The sequence below is a fragment of the Bidens hawaiensis genome, unplaced genomic scaffold (assembly GCF_021521415.1).
Source record: "Bidens hawaiensis isolate Kalapana, Puna unplaced genomic scaffold, B.hawaiensis_p1.1 tig00047992_1, whole genome shotgun sequence".
NCBI lineage: Eukaryota > Viridiplantae > Streptophyta > Magnoliopsida > Asterales > Asteraceae > Bidens > Bidens hawaiensis.
The window spans coordinates 4,224-27,814 of NW_027498572.1; the positions used below are offsets into that span (position 1 = coordinate 4,224).

The 23,591-nt window shown below is 43.8% G+C and overlaps 2 protein-coding genes across 2 annotated transcripts; one reads left to right on the top strand and one right to left on the bottom strand.

Annotated features, from left to right (window-relative positions):
- Positions 1–583: 583 nt before the first annotated feature.
- LOC143597245 (uncharacterized) lies at positions 584–1,171 on the bottom strand. The gene is made up of 2 exons (XM_077075802.1): positions 1,148–1,171; positions 584–1,081 (listed from the first exon to the last, which is right to left on the bottom strand). Exons 1-2 carry the CDS (start codon positions 1,169–1,171, stop codon positions 584–586), a joined length of 522 nt encoding a protein of 173 aa, XP_076931917.1.
- Positions 1,172–4,428: 3,257 nt separating this feature from the next.
- Positions 4,429–23,026, top strand: LOC143597246 (inositol-phosphate phosphatase-like). The gene is made up of 12 exons (XM_077075803.1): positions 4,429–4,516; positions 4,610–4,665; positions 4,768–4,818; positions 4,967–5,047; positions 5,134–5,237; positions 5,311–5,395; positions 5,487–5,541; positions 5,653–5,696; positions 9,675–9,743; positions 9,832–9,932; positions 22,310–22,366; positions 22,813–23,026. The coding sequence occupies exons 1-12, from the start codon at positions 4,504–4,506 to the stop codon at positions 22,907–22,909; spliced, it is 813 nt and encodes a 270-aa protein (XP_076931918.1). The 5' UTR covers positions 4,429–4,503; the 3' UTR covers positions 22,910–23,026.
- Positions 23,027–23,591: the final 565 nt, after the last annotated feature.

Here is a 23,591-nt window from a genome sequence, read left to right on the forward strand (position 1 = left end):
CGCCTTAGCATCATGCGAGACGGTCAGCCCATTAGACAACATTAAGTTATAGAAACATAAAACCAATACACTCGCGCATGGCGCATATAACATATGCCCACGCAGGTTACTAACATGGCGCGCTCGCGCAGGGCGCACATAACAAATGCACGCGCTGACTAACATGGCGCGCTCGCGCAGGGCGCACATAACATAATTACCTAATATTTAGGTTGATTACTTGGTTTAAGGGATTGGGAATTTACCGGGTGTCACAAATGATGATTGTCATTGGAAGTAACATTATAGTTGGTTTCTAGTATTGTTTGCATTTGAATTGTACTTTAATTTGACATGATTAAATCTATTGTAATGTTTGCATGATTTGCCTACATGCTACTAGTTTTAAAAACATTAAACAAATACTGTCAAAATAGCATACAAACCATCCTATCCCAAATCAAACACACATTCTACAAGTCTTAAATTGTTTCTAACACAAACCATGATAACACACACATGGTACCAGCAAGTTCAAACAAAAGTCTTAGATTGTCTCAAACACACACCATCAATCTTACTCAAACACACCTTGTTGACATCATTATGGTTGACTTGTTTCCCTGCAAGTTCTGATGTTGTGTCCGTAACCTCCACATCTTCCACAACTTTTTTCATGCCCCAACCTGGTAAGTCTTCCTCCTGCAGAAAACACTTCCTGAACCTCTTCAATCTTCATCTTCCTCTTCTTGCTAGCTGCCAATTTCTTTATCTCACCTAGTGCCTTCTTCCTGCTTTTCTTCGATCTGCCAATCTGAGTATGATGTTTAGGTGGAGTTATTATTGTTGGGCATTTTGAGGGTGCCCACATATCAGGTCCTGGTATGGGCCTGATTTGGTGATTATACACCTTTTTCCAAGTGTCTAACCAGTAAGCTTCATCAACCCACTTCTCCAATGGACCGACAAGCATGTTGTTTTCTATCATGTCATATAGGGCTGCCACAACATGTTTGCATGGCATACCTGTCAAGTCCCATCTCTTGCATGTGCAAGTTCTATCCTCCACATTCACCACACATTGGCTTTTCAGACTTTTAACCTATGAACATATTTGCATATTAACAAAAGATTTGTTGTAATATCATAGTCAGGCAAATATTCATACCTGGTAAGTCACTTCATCAACCATTATAACCGTCAATTTTCTTGCTTATGTTTGGATTTCATCCCATGCTTTTGTTTCTTGCGGTGTAATGGGCCCCTTGCAGTGGCTTGCATCTTCTTCACAGTCACAATCCTCACGGTGACTACCTATACCATCACTACCTCTAACCATATCACAAACATCTTGAAAATGATAATCTTAAATCAATGGCTTTAAACCCAAATCCAAACTGACACACGGATGTTTATAATGAAAACAACAAGCTTGTAACATCCTAATTTCTGTTTTATTAATAGAATAAATATCGTCTATTTTATAGTGGGTCGTTATCGGTTAGAGAAATAGAACACGAGTTGGGCTAGTGTTGGGTTAAATGGATATGGATTATGGACTTGGATTATGAAAGAAAGAGGAAAGGACCATGGGCCTAAGCCCATGATCCATAATTATATAAACCATTAATCCCTTATTTAATTCATTCTCACACATTCCATACACCACCCAAAACACACACTTAAGATTCTCTCTCTAGTTCTCTCTCTCTCTAAACCAATATCAAGAAGGAAACCGAGAACCGACCCGAGGTAATGATAGTATTTTATTGTTTGAGCTTAAATCCGTTAGATATAATCATGAAACGACGAGCCGACACCGTTAAACCGTTTAAGTCACGAGATCCGGGTGGATTCGGGTATAAACCGAACCTATGATGAGCTTAGGAGTCACCCCAGCTCAGATCTGGATTGAACGGGACGAAAAACGGTGAAAAACGAGCTAAAACCCGTTTTTTCCGGCGAAATCGCGTTTTTCCGGCGGCTTTCCGGCAATGACGGCGCCGGAAAGGCGGCGCCGGAAAAGGTTGGTACGAGGTTAGCGATGTCAGGGAATGTTCTGACATTCCCTGACCTAACCCTAATTCGCTAAGGGTAATTAGAGAAGTAGGTGTGATTCGCCAGCCGATTCGCTAAGGAAAGATTAGCGAACTAGCATGTCATTCGTTAGGGAAATAAGGGCGAACTAGGCCATTCGCTAAGGGAGGGACGAATGAACCCCCTTTTTATAGGGTTCATTCGTTGACCAGATCAGTTCGTTAAGGTCCAATTCGCTATAAGGACCAGTTCGTTAAGGTCCAATTCGCTATAAGGACCAGTTCGTTAACGTCCAATTCGCTATAAGGACCAGTTCGTTAAGATGCCTGATTCGTTACAAAGGCAGATTCGCTATAATGGCTAATTCGTTATGAATTCCCATTCGTTAAGAACTGAGTGACGAATTAGAACTTTGAAAGAATGACAGAACAGTCCCTGGACTTAGAAAAGAATGATTTAATTACAAATAAACCCTTGAACTTTTAAGTAGCATATTATTCAATGATTCAAAATGCTAATGGAAAATGTGATAAGACAGTTAAGGAAAATAAAATTTTTCCAAGCTGACCTGGCAGCTTAACCCCAGCCAGGGGCTCTGCCCCTTGGACCCCGCTAGGGGCTTCCGCCCCTAGAACCCCGCTGCCAGGGGCGCTGCCCCCGGACCCCCGTTCGTTGAGGGTAATGATTAAACTAGAAAGGCGATATGTATAGTGATAGTTTACTGAAACATATAATTATTATACAGTTAGTCGTGCACAGCTCAAGAAGGGAATAACCGTAAACGGTGAAAGCAACCGCATTGAGGTGAGTTTCTAGCCCCACTTCTTTGTTATGTTTTCGGGGCTGTGTGCATACTCGATGTGATAGTTAATACACTTATCTTCAGTGGTAAGTGTATGCCCTGTATGATTTATGTATATGATTGTTTGACGGTGCGTGAACGATCTTCGGATATTGCATGAACCGTCAGGTGGTAGTTAAGATATGATTGATAAGTATGATGAAAGATATGATGTATGTATGAATATATGATGTATGCATAATGTATGTATGTTATGATGATGGTACGTGAAAGCTCTTCGTAGATTGTACGTATTGTCAAGGAAAGTATGTATGAACAGGTACGATACAGTTACACGAAACAAAGGGACCAGACCCTAATAATATCTGTGATGTTAGGGACCAGACCCCAATAATATCTGTGATGTTGGGGACCAGACCCTTATAATATCTGTGATGTTAGGGACCAGACCCTTATAATATCTGTAAGGTTATAGGGCGAAAGGCTCTTTAAAACGTATGATTATGTATGTAAAGGAAGTGTGAAGGTAAGAAGGAAAGTATATGCACTTACGTGTGTATGTAAGAAAGTTAAGAGGTTAAGTATAAAATGTAAGAAGGTATTGTATGATTATGTGATTAACTAGAACTCACTCAGCGTAGCTGACTTTTAGTATGCACGCAGGTGAGTAGGATGAGGCATCTCGCTTGAGGAGACACGTGGCATTGAATAAGGGGCTGGCATCGGAAGACTCAAGACGTTTAAGTTTAATGTTTTGTTTATTTTGAAAGACAAGATGTTGTTTTAAGACAAGAGGTGTTTTGTCATGAAATGTTTTATGAAAGCTTTTATATTCCGCGAATGTTTTAATTAACTCTGATATTTAGAACTGCGTTTATGAGTAAATCCAACACGAAAGTAGGGCTACCAGGAACGGGGCCTTACAAAGCTGTACCACAACCATATTGTAACTTACAGAGTATTCCAACCAACAAACTTTTACAAAATCTAGAAACTTGAACTTCATCGACGTAAGTGATCTTCCCCCCTTCGTATCTTCGCTGCCCCTCGGTAGCGAAATACCCTCCATGGAAAAGTTTTATGGTGAACGCATGCGAATAATTTTTACCTATAACAACCGTTTATTCAACCCGTTAACAACATACAAGAAAATAAACAAAAAGTTTGAGCAAACACTAACACCTTACCATATAGGTTGTACGGGTCACGATACTCACTGTCCGGCCTAATAGAATACGAGGTCGGCATTGCGATGTGTGCATGTGAAGTACGATTTTAACGGTGATCGGAAAAAGTAGGGGTTCAATATTCGAACGGTTGGCGGATATTTGGGTGTATGGAGAAAATAGCCCTAATTCGGGGGTTTTATTGAATCAGGGGGGATAAATAGTTCATTGACGAAATTACCCTTCTACATTAATAGTCAACGACGGGTCAACTGATGGTAGGAGTCAGAAGAACCCGTCAGAGAAACATAGGGGCCCAAAGTTCGCAAAATCTTTTTCAAGGGTTAACCCATCTAGCGACGATATAACCCAGGGAGGCAAATTGCAGATTTATCAGATATAAAAGAAAATAGATGACTTGACAAGCTAAATGAAAGTAAACCGCAATTTGGCACCATTATTGTTGACTTAACCGACTCTTACTTTGACTACATCATCAATCTCATCTTTCTCTCATAGATGGCGGAAAAGGGTGCGAACATGTTTATAAGCTGTGATAATAATTAGTTAATAGTTATCTAATTATTATTATTATTATTATTATTATTATTATTATTATTTGTAGATTCGCTGAGTGAGTTTCTGACGGTGGCCATTGACGCAGCTAAGAAAGCCGGAGAGGTTGGTTAGCTTACAATTGAATCAATCAGGTGTAAATATAATATAATATAATATAATATATGTAGGGTTTGATTGATTTCAATTTGTGCTTATTTTTTTTAGGTTATTCGGAATGCATTTTATCAGACTAAGCATGTGGAGAATAAAGGATCGGTATCATTTACATTCTGTGATTCCTGTGCATAGATGTAGTCTTTATAAATTACAGTGTGGACTTTGTTACTGTGTTAAATAAAGGGTAGCCTTAAGAGCAAGTATACTTATACTCATTTATCTTCAATCCCATTGAATTACTGTGCAGGTGGATTTGGTCACAGAAACAGACAAAGCTTGTGAAGATATCATATTCAATCATCTAAAGCAACATTTCCCACGCCACAAGGTTAAATTCAACAATTCATTACTTTTACTTGGCAGTGAGTGTTTGAGTTTATCTTAACTGCTTCTTCAACCTGTTGTTAATCGTAGTTTGTTGGAGAAGAAACCACCGCTGCTGATGGTGTAAGTGAGCTAACAGATGAACCTACTTGGATTGTTGATCCGGTCGATGGAACAATCAACTTTGTGCATGGGTACTTTTTACTTTAAATCACCACATTTCGGTTCTAAATTTAGTCAAAAATCCGACTAACATACCATTTGCAGATTCCCCTTTGTGTGCGTATCTATAGGTCTTACCATTAAAAAGGTCCCAGTAGTTGGAGTTGTTTACAATCCAATCATGAATGAGGTGATACTTATTAAACGGCAGTGATGCAAATAAATAAAATTAAAAACATAATTTTTTAAGATAAGTAACGAATTTGTGAGATGATTTGCAGCTTTTCACCGCCACGGATGGAAATGGTGCTTTTCTTAATGGAGATCCTATTAAAGGTAATTTTTTATCCTAATTCGCATGCATTTGGTTGATAGTATGTTGATGTTCAGGTATTCTAATGGTTGCTTGCCTGCTTTATTAATTATTACCATTACCGTATATTGCAGTATCTTCTCAATCTGAATTGGGGGCGTGTCTCCTTACCACGGAGGTGACTTTTAACTTGCTTTTAGCATCCCAGTATTTGATTCGTATGTATGTCATTAGCAAATGCAAGGTCCATTTGTTAGGGGCACATGAAGTCTAAATCATGAAAAGTAGGATTAGGAATGGGCCAAAGTAGTTGGTATTCTGTTTGTTACTGATTAAACTACAGCTAATTGAAGTATATGAAAATTTATATATAGAATTTTAAAAACTCTGTATATGTAAAATATCCAATCTAATTAATCCCTATCATTGCTTGTCGGTACCCCCCACCGCCCGACCAGAGCCTAGCGAGTTCTACAAGTGCCTACAGTGATTTGCTCTCGACGTAACGACTTTCTAAATAATTTGATGGCTTCGTCCCTACTGCTCATACGAGTATTAACATGAGCCGCCTTTGTATCATGAGGAAATAAGCAATGTAAGGAGCTTGTGTGGGTGGTGGATATCCATACAAGATGTGGAAAGGTGCTGTCTTGATGCAAGACTAACGTCCCACAACAACTAACCTAATCCGCTTATGAGAAAGAACTTTTGGGCGGTCTTGTTTACCTGTTATTAGTGTCACTATTATCTTATTATGGGTCACTTCATTATCAGGACTGACCAGAAGAGTCTAAAGCACTTATTTGACCAAAAGGTAAGTACGTCACTGCAGCACCTGTGATCATTTAAGTTATTAGGATATGATTGTGTGATAGCCTATGAAAAGGGGAGTGATAACAATGTTGTTGATGCTTTATCAAGAGTTCAAGGAACAATCGTTATAGAAAATGACGAACAACCCAGACATCAAGAAATAAGATCATGTCTGTGTCGATCATCATTTGCTTCTTTTTATTAGTACTCCATGTCTCCATCCCAGGTAAATCTTGTGCTCCTCTTTTCATCTTGGACCTGCTTAATCAATCTTTGAATTAGTAAAACAACTACCAAAAGATATTTGATGTAATCCAAAAGTAAAGATGATGGTATCATGGTAAAAACAGTTGCTCCTTCAAGTCAACTATTGATAAAACATCAGCTCCATTGTTATCACTCACTCCCCTTTTCATAGACTATCTTGTAATTATATTCTAATAAATTTAACATCCATGTATGTTGCAATGATGTAGTTTCCTTTCTGTCAAGTACATGTTTTAGACTCTTTAAGACCTGTCCTAATAATGAAGTGACCTGCAATAGTGTCACTTTATACAAACACGGTGGCTGAAAGAAGGTTAGTTAAAGGCTTTGTTGTGACCCCAAAAGATCAGATGAATATGTGGTTAGTACCCTGCCAATCCCAGACAACTTCGGTTTTTGTTGAGTTTGTACCAAAATTTCCCTTGGCTATAACATGCCCTAAAGTACATTTTGACTTCTTTTGCAAACAGATGTTACACAACTTCGGTTTTTGTTGAGTTTGTACCAAAATTTCCCTTGGTTATAACATGGCCTAAAGTACATTTTGACTTCTTTTGCAAACAGATGTTACACAACAATTGATGACTAATAGTAGAAGTTTCCATTAAGTGGCATTACCAAGAACTTGTAGTGACCCTGCGAGATTTAAATCAGTCTTATAAATATCAGCCGAATGCATTCTAATTTGGTGATATCTTGTTTTCAAATCCAAGTTTGAAAACATTGCTGTTTCTCACAGCTATTCCAGTAACTCGGTCAATGGAATTGGAAACCTGTCTTTAATAATTACATTGTTAAGCTTTCTGTACTTGATGAATAGACGCCGCCGAGTCCATCTTTTTTCTTTACTAAAACGACACGAGAAGCAAACATGTTGCTTCTGTTCCATACGATTGTGTCTAATAACTTTTGGTTCACGTGTTCTGTTACATCCTTTTGTGCTTCAGGGTACCGAAAATGTTTTTGACTGGTAGTGCTTCATTTTGTAAGGAAATTTTATAATCGCATTCCCTTTCTGGTGGTAATGCCTTCGGAATGTGAAAAATGTCCTCATAAAATTGCAATAACTCTTCCAGCTTACTATCTTTAACGCCCGAAGTTATTTTTGAACTGATTTCCTTTTTAAGTGACTTGCCTGTTATCAATGAGGGGGTACAATTTGTAGCAGTGTAGTATCCATGCAACCAATAATCATCATGGTTGACTATGAATGAAGTCCTGTTCTCGTTTTAATTTAATTCCTTACTAAACAACCATTTAGAATTAGTTTTTCTAAGGTTTGGTGGCCCATAATTTCATTTTAGCTGCTGTAAACACATTTTTGTCTATTTTTATTTTTTATAAATAGTTTTTACATTATCTATGATTAAAAATTCTACATTATTAGTTTGTTACAATAATAGTATTTTCTAAGTAGAATAATTTAGGATCTTGTAAATAAATATTAAAACGAAACTGTAGGTGACTTAACTATGCTTTACTGATCTGTTAAGCTTGTGCTTCCTTCTAGTTGAGGTCTCAGATTTAATGGTTTGCCTTTTAACCATCAGAAGCCACCTGCCTAGTTCAAGTCGCGATTTACGTGGTCCCATTAGTATGGGCAGCCCAATTATTTTAGGGGTCCTCTTATAAGTTTAATTGCTAAAAATATCTAAACTCATTTTCGGTTTGAGAGAGAAATAGTAAGCTTTTTATAAAACAAATGTGGTATTGCATTAGTGAAAACATTTCTTTTTATGTATAATAGCTACCATTCTTTTTATGTATGAGTGAGTGATTGTTGGGTTCCATCTATAAGATTATAGAATGTAGGGTTTTTATTATGAAAAATGACTGATTTATATGCAAGTTAAATTTAAGATATGCATACAAATAACTTAATGAAAATCAGAAACAAATGCCAAATGGATTATTTATGCTGGGCGATGGGCAAGAGAGATACATGTAGAGAAATGAAAAAAGATAAAAGATAAAAGATAAAAGATAAGCCTAATGTAAGGATCGAAACCTCGTATGAAATGTCCAAATTTAGAGTGCGAAGAAAGCACCTTAACCACTGGACAACTGCATTGTTTTTTGATTAATGGTGAATTGTATTTTTATTAACATCTACGTCTATATGTAGAAGTACAAAATTTCTAAACGAGGTGCTAAGCCTTAGCTTTACCTAACTTAACTAGTGGGCAGGCTGGCTCTGCCCATTCGTTATCTAGATATCGGCGGGGCCATTAGTTTTTTGGTGACTGGTTCTCACGATTAGCAAAAGAAAATCTATCCATTCAGAATAAATGGGTCAAATATGAACCCTCTACAGTATATTATAACCTAGGAGTTTTTTTTTGAGCGAAGCGGTGGTTTACCGTCTTACTTAATTACATGCGCTAATTTAGGAGAAAAGTCGGCCCTTTATTTTTTCGGCTTGATTTTCTTTGACTTATCACTTAACCCATTTAAACAACTTACCTAAAATTAAATGAGTTATAATTAAGAACACGATTAACAGAGCATATAATCGACAATTAGTTATGCATATTACAAAGCAAGAACACCATTAACAGAACCTTAACAGAAGAGTGAAGAGGTTAGTAACAGTAAACTTAGTAAAGTTAGTTCTATCAGCAATGATCCATTCTCACATTTTTTTTTAATTTTAATTATTTGAAGATGCATCCTTTTCATAATTGAAAGTTTAATAGTGTGTTTTATTTACTAATTGGCATCATGCAACATGTTTTTAAACTTTAATTTAATTTCGATTGTTGTTGAATAAACTGTCATCACTTTTAATTGAAAATTGATCATACATTTTTGAATAAACTGTATGCTTTGATGATGTATGTTGGTTAATTTGGCATTTTAGATGATTTTGGTACTGTATTATAGAGGATTATAGCTTGAAATATTTTGGAATTTGAAAAAAGTCATATATTTCCATTACAAAATATTTTTTGAAACTTTTTTAGTTAAGTGCGCTTTTTTTTTCCAAGGCCCACGTTTGCGCCTTGATTGCGCTAATAACTATGATTATAACCATTACTATAACGATATATTAACATTGATAAACGCGAAAGCGCAGGATGTACCCAAGCGCGATAAGGCGGCATTGGATGCCACCACGAACGGAATCAATAGCCTACTTTACAAGGTAAAATTAGGACATTTCCCTTTTGTTTTGACTTTTTAAATCAGTTACAAATGGCTTCTGGTCTCATGTTTGTTACATGTATAATCAGGTAAGATCGATCAGGATGGGCGGCTCTTGTGCATTGGGTCTTTGTGGAGTCGCATGTGGACGGATTGATCTGTTTTATCTGGTCGGATTTGGTGGTCCCTGGTATGAAATTTTCTTTTCTGTTTCTGTTTAATATAAATTTTATAGTGTTGGTGAAGAAACACTAAGTGACCCCGGGCAGATTATGGGTAATCTGGGGGCTAAGTAATGTTTCCCTCGAAGATTAGGTCCAGCAGAGTAAGTTGTACTTCAGGGAACCTGCAAAACAGACACCGTGAGCTCGTCACTGAGAAGGGGGGGGGGGGGTTCCTCCTTGTGACCACCCTCCGGCGTGAGAATCAGTCTATATTGCTCTTTAAATATAAAAGTATATGAATACTATTAGAGCAATTATCAAGTAAGTTATACGAGATAGTAGATGATGAAATGATAATACCATTTGCTGTCTTTTATAGCCGAAGGTGGGTTTCCAAGGGGTTTAGCCGGCCCAACACGCTACCAACTGTAACCTATGCACGTGCCCTACCTGTGAGTGGTGGATAGGTAGCGGCTGACACAGAGCAGGCGTGCCGTGCACTCTTCGTCTTCTACCAACTGCAGGCTAGGCACGTGGTCTGGCAGGAGTTGGTGGGCAGGCGGCGGCTATTGGTCACAGTGCTGTGGCGTGCTGTCTGCCACGCTGCTGTCAGTGAGCTGTCGCATTCTTGGTCAGATCTTTTGTCTTTACCTCGTCAGGTATCACGCAAAAGATCCTCCATCATACGGACTGGCCCATTTTGGCGGGAGTTTTCCCCCTCCCGCCTTTGCTCATTCTTTCAGGTGACACTGAATATTTGTAAGTGTTAAGCCTTATGCGTGTAGCTATGCTGTGCGGGTAGCCTTCCCTGATGGCTTGTATCCGCAACTGCGGGAACAGGCGGGTTACTTTACCATTGGGAGGCTTTTCCCTGCGTATGCAGCTTGCATACTGCGCGTAGGCTTCTCTGAGCATGGTGGGTCCTGCGGGAGTAGATGGTCTTTGCGCAGACATCCCTGTTCAAGGTGAGTCATGCGGGACCAACTGAGCCCTGCTGGGACCTACCTCTTCAAGTCCCCCCAGTCCAATGTTCTTCTCACGAATGTCTAATAAAGTGAGGTGAACTTTTGGACTTAAGCAAAGGGTTTTGAAAAGGGGTTTTTGTAAGGTTTTCCATGGGGGTTCTTCCCGCGGAAGTCCTTGTCACTTGCAGAAATTCCCGAGTTTCCTGCTTGGTCTTTGGGTATGATGCGGGTAGGTCTGTAACCTCCTCGCAAGTCAGGAGCATTGGGTCTTAGTTGTGCGGATTCTCCCTGTGGTTCTGGTAGTTTTTGAACATAGTGATCAATTATGTTTAAACCACCAATTCCATCTTGGAGCCTCAAACAACGTAGTACTCGATGTTCCCGCTATGCGGGGATATTATTTCCGTTTTCACAAGCATTGCCCAGAAGATCCTTCCTGGTTTCAATTCTCAGCGGGTGCTAGGTATGTGAAGGGTTTTGCCTTTACACTGTACCTGCATCCGTCTTACGGTTACTTTACTTCCAAGGTATTCCTGGCGTCCATTCCCTGCGGGTGCTAGGTATGTGAAGGGTTTTGCCTTTACACTGTACCCGCACCCGTCTTATGGTTACTTGGTTGCCAAATATTTTGGCTTCAATTCCCTGCGGGTGTTAGGTATGTGAAGGGTTTTGCCTTTACACTGTACCCACACCCGGCTTATGGTTACTTGTTTGCCAAGGTAAGGGGTATTTTCCCGCTTACTTTTTTGAACCTTAGTCTTCAAATTTTTAAATTTTGAAATTTGAAGAGTTGGTGGATGGATAACAACCCAATACCTCAAACGTCGTGCGACGGTTTCTTCTGACTGTGTCAGGACGTGCCAGAAGTTATGGCGACATGACATTATGTGGTCATTCCAGTTGCTTTTTCAGGCGCGTGGGCACGGGATTTCGGGCGCGTAGCCGCGAAATCTCTGGCACACGTCCTTTTGACAGCTGTTGCCAGCTTGCCTTTGCCACGCGTCATAGTTTCATTGCACCTTTGATTTCTCTCTCTTCCGTATTAAATTCATCGCATTAATTGCGATTACTATATAAAGGGGGAGAGGGTTATTTGCAATTCACACTTTCCACTTTCATCTCTTCTTCTCCAGTAATTTCCGGCGAATTTCTCTTTTTCGGTAAAGCATTACTCTGAAATCTCTTCTTTCTTCCACCATGTCTTCTCACGATGCTGATGATCAGAAGACTGCTGGCGAATGCCAGTGTTCTCTTCCTGTCGAGCTGTACCAGTATATCGTCAGGAAGTTCATGCTCGAGTCTCTCGAGCCTGAGTTTCCTGAGCCCCACCATACTGTGTACGATGCCCCTAGTGGCAAGATCGGGGTTTATGCTGCATTCTTTGTCCACGGGAACCTTAGGTTTCCGTTGACAAAGTTTGTGTACCGTGTCCTAGAGAGGCACGGTGTGCACCTGACAGAGGTGCACCCCATGGCCATTGCCAAGGTCCGGCACTTTGAGTGGGTGTGCCGGATACTGGGCCTTGAGCCCCTCGTTGACCGCCTGATGACCTTCTATACTTGGAGGTGCATCCAAGGGTGGTACACTCTTACAACCCGTATCAAGGGTTTAAAGATTTGTACCACCGAGCGGAGTCTTCGCTCATGGAGAAGAGAGTTCTTCTTCATATCCGCTCGAGCCATCCCCATTGCCATGAAGTTCAAGAATGGCCAGACGCTTCCGAACCTTCCCGCCATCAACTATGAGGAGGCGGAATGGTTCGCGAAGATATCCCGGGTCCAGTCCCCGGTTTTCCGTTTTCCGGAGTCGGCGATGGTGATGCTGGGGATGAGCCGGGTGTGGAAGGCGGCGAATGCGGATAAGGTTCCGATCGTCCTCGAATATGGTTCGAACTCTGTCCCTTATGGTATGTCTTGTTTCTTTTTGCTGACTTCGATTTTTTCTAACTTTCTTGTTGATTTCAGAGGGTAACGATCTTCAGTCGCTCCTGAATCCGCGGGAGGAAGATGGTCCTGCGCGGATGGGTACTCGTGCTCTGGACGAGAACGAGTTGCCCATCTTAGAGCAGACCGCGGGTCGGTTCGTGGAGGTTTACCCGCCGGGCCAAGAGATCTTGAGCCACCGACGGCCAGGTAAGCCTATCTTCTATCCTGAACCCCTCAATGCTGTGCCTGCTGCTGGAGTTAACATGTCTTCTTCTGAGGAATCCGCAGAAGGTCCTCCGTTGGTGCGGAAGAAGAAGGCTGCCGTCGGGAAAGGCAAGGAGAAGGTCGCCTCTACGGCCGACCCGGTAGTCCTATCTGACTCAGAATCAGATAGTGCAGAAGTGGCGGGGAAACCCGGTGGTGAGGAGACCACCGCTCCGGAGGCTATAGCTGTTACCTCCGGGGAGGAAACGACGACGACGGTTACCGGTGTCAAGAGGCCGGTTCCCTCGGGTTCGCCCCCGCTCGTCCGTACGTTCAAGCTCAAGAGACCCCGTAAGTACCATCATGATTCTTGTCTAAATTTATTTCAAATAAATTTTTCTAACACTTTTGTTTGTGCAGGTGTGGATGTTAACGCATTCCAGGGTGGATTTGGAGCGAGTATTCCCCCGCCAATGACGGTAGGCTCGGTCAGCCTTCCCGAGGCGTCGACCCAGGCGCCTGCGCCTGCTTCCGCTGGTTCCAGCCTTCCTGAGGCTGTTCCGGCTGAGAAGATGTCTCCACCGGCTGTGAGTGCAATTTTTACAGCATCTCTCACGGAGCCGGCGGTTACTGCTGCTGAGGAGGCGGCGCCAACAATGGCAACCACAGCGGCTGCCACTATGCCTGCGCCCCCGGCACCGACGGCCGAACCATCAGGTATGCGCCGGGCTTCCCGCCGATCTATGCCACCTTCCCGTCTGCCTGACCTGTTGGATGGATTTCCTTTAGGTTCAGGTGATGGGTCTGGCGGCTATCGGCCTGTTATTGACCCTACAGGTACGTAGGGTTCTTTTTCCCTTATATATTTTTATCATCTTTTCCTAACTGCCTTTGTTTCTTTTGCAGTGTCGGATTCCAATGAAGTGTATGTTCCAAGATGGAACATACGCCGAGGAACAACCCTTCGCACCCCTGTGGAGTGCGTGGACTGGGCTCGCCACGCTGCTCCTCATGGTGCGTTGGGGGAAGCCATGGCTAGCTACCAAGAGGGTAGGCTAACCAATGAGCTTCGGGTTCTCCAGGCCCGGACGCAGCCCCGCGTCGAGCTGCTTTGTCGTGAAAACGACAAGTTAAAAGCAGCGCGCGCCAAAGATGTATCTGAAGCGCGGGCTCTTCGGGAGGAGAACCGGCAGTTGGCCGCTGCCGCAGCCGAGAAGGAGAAGGCATTCAAGGCCCTCGAGGTTGAAGTCCAGGCGCGACTCGAGGCCCGCTCCAAGGCTGCCCAAGCTGTGAATGAACAGCTTCGGCTGGCCAAGGAGACTGCGCGAAACTCAACTGAGAGGGCTGCCAAGGCTGAAGCTGTTGCTGAGCCACTTCGCGAAGAGAATGAGCAGCTTAAATGTAAATTAAAGGCTCTTCAGCATGCTCATGACGCCTTGGCAATGGAAGATGCCAAGAAGCTGCAGGAGATCCTTGACCAGAGGGGGGTGCTTGACCGCACTGAAAGGAAACTCAAAAGCGTCGAAGAAGCTGCCGCCAAGGAAGTTCAACTTGCCAACCTTGATAAAAGCGGAGCCGAACGTGCTTACAAAGAAAGTCAAGCTACCCTCCAATGGCTGCTTCGAGAAGCGTTGCCTCAGGTATCCTCTTTTTTTTCTTCTCTTTCTACTTGTAATTAGAAAATGTTCTAACTTGTAATTTTCTTTTGTAGGTTGTGCGTCGGGTCCTTTCAGAGACCTCTTACGACGATGCAATGAGCGCAGCCCTCAACGCTTCTCATGAGGATGGGGAGAAGACTGGCTTCCTGCTTGGTCTAGGGTTTGCTGAGAGAGGCTTTCCGCCCTCCAACTTCCCTTTATTCAATGTTAACACTGCAGCTGCTTATGACCAAGCAGTGAACCAGTACGCTGCCTTCCTGCATCCGGTGGTGGAGAAGGTGAATGAAGCTGCTGCTGCTGATGATGGGCTAAACATCCTTAAGACTTTCCTTGGACAGCCGCGCTCTGACGGTGCTGGTCCAAGCGGAGGTGGTCCTGAAGCCTGATCCTGAAGATCCCTTCCCACTGCTAGGATAGACTTAGCTTTGTATAGATTTCTTTTAGGCGGGTAGTTACCCGGCCACTGTTGTAATATATCATTGAAATATACGATTGTTATTCCTTTCATTGGATTCTTTGCTTTATAAACTTATGACTTGCATACTTAGTTTAAATTAGCAATTTTCCAAGTGTTTAGAATAAGTTAACCTGTGAACGTGGTTGATGATGGGTTAGAGTTTTGCTTCCTCCTTCGTGATTGTGCGGGTATAACCGTCACTTGCACTTGGTAGGATGGCTGAACTTTTGCCTTCATCTGACCGCGTGTAGGTTTTTCTTATCCTTTTTTAAGTGTTCATAAGTTAACCTTTTAACGTGGTAGATGGTAAGTTAAGTTTGGCTTCCTTGTTTGTGATTGTGCGGGTAAGACCGTCACTTGCACTTACAAGGATGGCTAAACTTTACCTACATCTGACCTGCGTGTAGGTTTTCCTTAGAACTTTCTAACATTTTGGCGTTGTGTTTATGCGGGTATTGCCGCCTTCCACACGCAACTACTTCTTCCCGTAAGGGAAGTTCATAGGTTACAAGCTATCAATACATCATGAAAGGAGAATCATTTCCATTAGAAGTGGCTCTAGGCCTTTTCTTTACAAGTTGGAATTGATCTACATATAACATTTGCGTAATTGAGCTCCATTCCATGTTCTAGGGATGGGAGTGCCATCGAGCCTTTCGAGCCGGTATGCGCCCTTTCCCAGAACTTCTTTGATAACGTATGGCCCTTCCCAAATCGGGGCCAACTTTCCTGGGCGTTGTTGGTTCGAAGCCTCGTTGTTACGCAGTATGTAGTCTCCTTCATTGAAATTGCAGAGTTTTACCCGCGTGTTGTAGTATTTTTGCATTTGTCGTTTGTAGTTTTCTTCACGCACGGCGGCTAAGTCTCTGCGCTCTTCGGTTAGCATAAGGTCTAACCGTCTTTCCGCATCATTGTCTTCTGGTTGGATTAAGACCCTTGGTGAGGGTAAACCGATTTCGACTGGGATCATGGCTTCAGTGCCATAAGTGAGACTGAACGGGGTTTCTCCCGTACTGGTCTTCTTCAGCGTTCTGTTTGCCCAAAGGACGTGTGGAAGCTCGTCCACCCAACCGGATCTATGTTCCAAGAGTCTTCTCTTTATGCCTTCGACGATGCTCTTATTTGCTCTTTCCACCTCACCGTTACCTTGCGGGTGTGCCACTGAGGTAAAGGTGTGGGTGATTTGAAGTTCTTTCAGCCACTGCTGTAGCTTCTTGTCAGCAAAGTTGGTGCCATTATCGCTTACCAAATTCTGTGGAAGTCCAAAACGACAAATAATAAATTCCCAAATGAATTTTTTGATATGCTTTGCGGTTGTTTGGGCTAAAGGTTTCGCTTCTATCCATTTGGTGAAGTAGTCAATGGCTACCACTAGGAACTGAACATTCCCAGCTGCTGTAGGAAATGGGCCTGTCACGTCAATGGCCCACTTCTGAAATGGCCACGAGGAAGTGACAGGAACAAGTTCATTTTTCGGGCGATGCGTGTTGGGTGCGTAAAGCTGGCAAGATCTGCATTTTCTGATGTATGCCAACGCGTCCATATGCATCCCCGGCCAGAAGTATCCCGCGTTGTTTAGCTTGGCTACCACAGCGCGGGGGCCTGCGTGTACTCCACAGATGCCTTCGTGAACCTCCCTTAGGAGGTAGTCAGCATCTTGGTTGTCCACGCATCTTAACAATGGGCCAAGAAAGTTACGTCTGTAAAGGGTGTCATTGACCAGCTGATAATTCAGTGCTTTACAGCGTAGTTTTCTTGCCTGTGACTTTGACTCTGGTAACGTTCCTGCTTCAAGGTATTTTATTATTGGGGTCATCCATGTTTCTGTACCGGTTTGGATGACACAAATTTCCTTGTGCGGGACTGATGGTGTTTCGAGGAGTTTAACGCGGATGTCCTTTCCCAAGTGGGTGAAGGCCAGTGATGCAAGCTTGCTTAACGCATCCGCAGATTTGTTTTCGCTGCGCTTGACGTGTATCACTTTACAATCATTAAAATCGCGCATGATGGCTTTGGCCTGGGCAAGGTACAGGGCCATTGTGTCGTTCACAGCCGTGTACGTCCCGTTTATTTGGTTTGCCACTAGCATGGAATCTACATGGGCTTCCAAATTTTTTACACCCATTTTACGCGCAATCCTCAATCCGGCCAGGAATGCTTCATATTCAGCTTCGTTATTCGTACTTGGAAAATCCAGCCGAATAGCATAAGTATATTCCTGGCCTGCTGGATTTGTTAATTTTAACCCTGCGCCTGAACCCTCGTTACTAGCTGCTCCATCAGTGTAGAGTCGCCAGACCTCATTGATTTCGTGTGCTGGGGAGGGTTGAACCTCCTCCTGACACTCTTTCTCCCGTGAAGCGGGGACTTCTGCAATAAAATCAGCCAGGACCTGGCCTTTAATGGCTGGTCTCGGCTTGTATTGAATCGCATATTCTCCCAATTCAATTGCCCATTTGGCTAGACGTCCCGATAACTCGGGTTTGCCTAGAACATTTGAGAGTTTGAAGTTGGTGAGAATAGTGATTGGGTGACCCTGGAAATATCGTCTCAACCTGCGTGAAGCGTGTATAAGTGCCAAGACTAGTTTTTCCAGGGTAGAGTACCGGGTTTCCGCGTCTGCCAGCACGCGGCTAACATAATAGATTGGCATCTGGATGCCTTTTCGTTCTACAAGCAGGACTGCCCCGGTTGCTCTATCTGTTGCGGAGAGGTATAGGATTAACTCCTCCCCCGCTTGTGGTGCTGTGAGTGTTGGGAGTTCGATCAGGCGTGATCGAATCTCCTGAAAAGCTGCTTCCGCTTCTGGTGTCCAGCGGAAGTGCGTTTTCTTTAAACAATTTCTTAGCGTTGACACAAAAGGGAACGACCTATCCGCATGGTTTGCCAAAAAGCGGTTAAGCGCGACTAGTCGTCCATTCAGTGTTTGAGCCTGTTTTATGGTGGTAGGTGATTCCATTTTGACAATGGCTTCGACCTTTTCAGGGTTCGCTCTGAAGCCATCTTTAGTAATAATGACTCCCAAGAACTTCCCTTCTTCCACCCCAAATGAACACTTGCTCGGGTTGAGCTTCATGTTTATCTTTCTGAGCGTGTTGAAAGTTTCGTCAATGTCTTTCAACATCGCCTCTGGCTCGGGGCTTTTGATGACCAAATCATCCATATAGACTTCCAAGTTTCTCCCAATTTGGGCGTGAAACTCTTTGTCCATTAGTCGTTGGTACGTGGACCCCGCGTTCTTAAGTCCGAATGGCATCATTTTATAACAAAATGTGCCATCGGGCGTCCGAAAGGCGGTTTTGTCCTGGTCATCTACAGCCATGTGGATTTGATGGTACCCCTTATACGCATCCAAGAAGCATTTAAGGCGAAATGGTGCCACCGAATCCACCTTGAGATCAATTTCTGGCAACGGATAACAATCTTTGGGGCATGCTTTATTCAAATCTTTGAAATCTATGCACATGCGCCATTGTTTGTTATTCTTCGGTACCATTACGGGATTTGCAACCCATGTTTGATATTTGCTAACGCGCACGATGCCCGCGTCAAGGAGTTCCTTGACTTGGGTTCTGCACGCGTTGGTTTGCTCGGGCCCCATTACTCTGCGCTTTTGTACGATCGGCGTAACGGCCGGATCGCATTTGAGCTTATGCTCTGCCTTACTCCGGGGTACACCAGTCATGTCGGCTGGTGTCCACGCGAAGATGTCTGCGTTTCGCTGCAGTAAGCGCTTGAGTAAGGTGCGTGTTGGATCAACAATTGTCGGGCCAATGGTAACGGCCTGATCGGGATATTTCCCATTGAATGCCCACTTTTCAGGTTCAGTGATGGTTTGTTTGGCCATCTTCGGTTTGGGTTTAGAGGAGACAGATGCGATGCATACCTGGGGAATGCCCGTGATCATCGCTACGCCTTCAGTTGTTGGCCATCCCATCATGCCGTGGACTGAGGATACCACGGCGTTGAATCTTGCCATCCCGTCTCTCCCGAATAGGATGTCATACGTATGATGTGGTTTTTTCATTACAACAAAATCCACATCCTCCGTGCGTGAATAATTCCCATCGGTGAGAGTGACGGGGAAAGATAGGGTGCCCAAGGGAGTGTTCATGCTGCCGTCAAACCCTTCCATTGAAGCGTAGACCGTCTCCAGGCGTTCCTTGTCTTCATCGTCTAGCTTGTCGAAGAACTGCCTGTACATCACTGTCGACGATGCGCCATTGTCAACGAGGGTGCGGGAGGTGATGTAGTGCCCCAGCTGGCTTTTAATGACAATGGGGCCTTCTTTGTTTGGGCCTCCCGGCACTCGCGGGAAGCGCACTTCTGCTTCCTTCCATGCGCATGGTTCGGTCATCGGTCTCTTTCTTCCTCTGACCTTACCATGGACCATGTTGATGCTGATGTCGACGGGCTTTCGTCCGTTACCCCTGTACCTGTTGTCGTTCCTTCCTCCCTTCTTGATAGATGCCACGAGGTGTGCGAGCCTCCCATCCTTGACGAATGTCTCGACGATGTCCCTCAAGGATGTGCACTCCTCAGTGCTATGGCCCTTTGTCCCATGGAAGTCACAAGACTTGCTTTGATCCGCATTGGGTTTCTGTTGGATCGCTGGGGCTTTTGGCCATGGCAGTTTTTCCGTGGCAAATATCTCCGTGACGCTCTTGGTGAGTGGCGTCCAACGGTTTTTTCCGGTTCGAAGGGTGCGTGTTGTCCCTTCCGCCAACCAGAGGGCGAGAGCTTGAGGGGGTGTCAAAGTTTATCCTTGACTGCCAAATACCTTGCCGCCTCTTTTTGTTTAGCCGGGCGGTTCTCACATTGTTCTCCCTTGTCCTCTGTGTGTAGAGGTTCGTATTCTGGGGGAGATCTCTTCCCAGCTGTTTCTCCGTTTCGGCAAAGCGTTTGGCTGCCGTCATTATGGCATCCCATGTGGATGGCATGCCGTCTTTACCTGTCAGAGTGCGGATAAGTTCTGGGTACTCAGCGCCCTGAATGAAAGCGGCGCGAACGAGGTCTTCGCTGATGTTGCCCAGACTCAGCTTCTTGGAGTTGAAGCGGGTGATGAAGTCCAGTAAGGATTCATCCTCTTCTCTCACACAGTTGAGGATCGTCCACTGCTCCTCAGTGTGCTTCCTCTGTTGACTAAACTGTTGACTGAACTTGTTCTGGAAGTCTGCCCAGTCATAAATGTGGTGGACCGGTAAACGGTCGAACCATGCTCTGGCTGCTCCTACCAGAGTCATCTGGAACATGTAGCACCACGTGGGTTCCGTCCAGTTACTGACGGTTGCCCTCGCAATGAACCTGTTCAGATGGTCATCTGGGTCGGATAGACCATCGTATGTGCCAATGTTGGACATTTGTTTGGCACTCCTCGGGGCGATTGCTTCTGCAATGTCCCTTGCAAATTTTGACCTTCCTGCGTTTGTGGCAGTAGGTCTAAAGGCCTTGGAGAAGTCACGCGAGCTTTTTTCCGTGACTGGTTGGAATGCTTCCCCAAAATTCCTTTTTGGCTGGGGATCCGTTTCCTTACGCTTCCCTTTCGCCCTATGGCGAGGGTTCGCGTCGGTGTCGGAGTCTTCCCTCTCGTCGTCTGAGTACTCGTACTCACTACTCATGTTGAGGTGCTGGCGAGTACTACCGAATTCCTCAGCTTGTTGGACTGAACGCAAGCGTTCGTCCAACTCAGCCTGAAATTCTCTTTGACGTGCCTCGGCCCATGCCTTCACTTGATCAAGTGTTTGGCGAGGGGCTCGAGTTCGTTTTTCCAGCTGGGCATCAGTGAATCCCAGTGGAATATTTACTCCACTTGCCCCTACATGAGTGACTGGGGTAGTGTTCGTAAAATGTACTTCACTTGCCCCAGCTTGGGTGGCTGGGGTAGTGTTTGTAAACATTGTGTTGCCGGTGTTTACCCCAGTGGCTGGGGTTGTGGTTACCGGAATTTCTCTAGTCATCTTGGAAGTTTTGAAAAACTGGAGAAAGATGTAGTTCTAGCTTTATGCACGGATGGCGCCAATGAAGAAACACTAAGTGACCCCGGGCAGATTATGGGTAATCTGGGGGCTAAGTAATGTTTCCCTCGAAGATTAGGTCCAGCAGAGTAAGTTGTACTTCAGGGAACCTGCAAAACAGACACCGTGAGCTCGTCACTGAGAAGGGGGGGGGGGGTTCCTCCTTGTGACCACCCTCCGGCGTGAGAATCAGTCTATATTGCTCTTTAAATATAAAAGTATATGAATACTATTAGAGCAATTATCAAGTAAGTTATACGAGATAGTAGATGATGAAATGATAATACCATTTGCTGTCTTTTATAGCCGAAGGTGGGTTTCCAAGGGGTTTAGCCGGCCCAACACGCTACCAACTGTAACCTATGCACGTGCCCTACCTGTGAGTGGTGGATAGGTAGCGGCTGACACAGAGCAGGCGTGCCGTGCACTCTTCGTCTTCTACCAACTGCAGGCTAGGCACGTGGTCTGGCAGGAGTTGGTGGGCAGGCGGCGGCTATTGGTCACAGTGCTGTGGCGTGCTGTCTGCCACGCTGCTGTCAGTGAGCTGTCGCATTCTTGGTCAGATCTTTTGTCTTTACCTCGTCAGGTATCACGCAAAAGATCCTCCATCATACGGACTGGCCCATTTTGGCGGGAGTTTTCCCCCTCCCGCCTTTGCTCATTCTTTCAGGTGACACTGAATATTTGTAAGTGTTAAGCCTTATGCGTGTAGCTATGCTGTGCGGGTAGCCTTCCCTGATGGCTTGTATCCGCAACTGCGGGAACAGGCGGGTTACTTTACCATTGGGAGGCTTTTCCCTGCGTATGCAGCTTGCATACTGCGCGTAGGCTTCTCTGAGCATGGTGGGTCCTGCGGGAGTAGATGGTCTTTGCGCAGACATCCCTGTTCAAGGTGAGTCATGCGGGACCAACTGAGCCCTGCTGGGACCTACCTCTTCAGTTGGTTAAATGGACCAAAGTAGCTGTAATTGTACTTTTGAATTTTGATTCCAAAGGTCCTAGCTAGATCATTCTATAAAATGTCGGGTAACTATGGAAAGTATAGGTTTATATTATATTTGACCCTCTAATTATACATAAAAAATTACTTGTAATATATTTGGCACTCTGATTTCGGGTCAACACCCGTTTTACGATATCTACCAATTATCCTCTTACTTTGCTATGGTCTTGTCTCTAGGGACGTTGCAGCAGCGGCTGTGATTATTAAAGAAGCTGGTGGAGTCGTTTTTGATCCGTAAGAATATGATAATGAGAATGTTCAATCTTATGAAAATGGGGCGGGGCGGGGGGCGGGGGGGGGGGGATTGAATCGGTTTTCGGCTTATTCAAATCGAGGTTTTTTTGAATTTGAACCTTTTGAAAGTGAATTTAAAACAGAATTAATTTCTGTATTCGGTTTTAATTGAATCAAACTAACTTATGAGAGAAAAAAAATCAAATAAAAAGTATATATCCGGATATTGGGGTCCGTTTGAAAATCATAAACTTGAATCCAGTTCCAAAGCCAAAATCTGAATTTTTGAGTCGGTTGCAAACCCGATTTGAAAAGTCAAAAACTGAATTTGAAATTCAAGTTCGGTTATTGGAATCCTGTTTGAATACTGAGCACGCATACTTAAGAACATGTAAATCCTCTCCGTTTTACTCTACTGAATATGCCAGTCTTGGTTTCTTTGGCAGATCTGGCAATGAGTTTGACATAACCGCTCAACGAATAGCAGCTTCAAACCCGCTGGTAAAAGATGCATTTGTTGAGGCATTGCAACACTCAGCTTAAAACAACTATCACTTAATTGATCTCAAAAAAATCAAACTGAGAGGAGTTGTGTGCATTAGAAAATCTATAATTCTCATGATGCATTCTTTTCATGCTAATAAATAGTTTTCATAAATTGCCGTTACAGTTCAGTTCGCTTGAGACCGATTTTGTAAATCGAACCAGTCATGCAGCATTATAATGTTTTCCTCATTTTTGGAATACGCAGTTACGTATGTGTATACAATATCCATGAACCACCTTTATCATCTTTAAAAATAGAACAATTCTGGAAAACAAAAAAGTGATTTAAATAGTTAAAGCGAACTGTTTTAGCTGGTCCGCCAATTCAATCAGTCCATAGTGAATGCATCATCATGTGAAAGGCAAACGGTTTGTTTATAGGTAAAACTAGTGATTTACCCGGTGCGTTGCGCCGGGGCAAGTCGGTAAAACCTAGGCGGCGGTGAAACCAAAGTGTTGTTGGTCCCAAGCGCCGAGATGGTAAGTCGACGCAATTTCGATTGGTTTCGGTTACGTGTGTTAGTGTATCGTAGCTAAAACAAAAATATATATAAAAAGTGAGGTGGACCAATGGGTTGGCATCGGTAGGTAAAACTCGAGTGTGGTAAATCCCGATTGTTGTCGATATAGGGCATTGAGGCGGTGAGTCTACGCAAATTTGATCGGTTTTCATCACGTT

Coding starts and splice junctions, on each gene's coding strand:
- LOC143597245 (XM_077075802.1), bottom strand. CDS start 1,171: ATGGTTGATGAAGTGACTTACCAG. Junction 1,082..1,147: donor TTGATGAAGTGACTTACCAG/GTATGAATATTT, acceptor ATATGTTCATAG/GTTAAAAGTCTGAAAAGCCA.
- LOC143597246 (XM_077075803.1), top strand. Junction 5,048..5,133: donor AACATTTCCCACGCCACAAG/GTTAAATTCAAC, acceptor TGTTAATCGTAG/TTTGTTGGAGAAGAAACCAC. Junction 5,542..5,652: donor TAATGGAGATCCTATTAAAG/GTAATTTTTTAT, acceptor CGTATATTGCAG/TATCTTCTCAATCTGAATTG.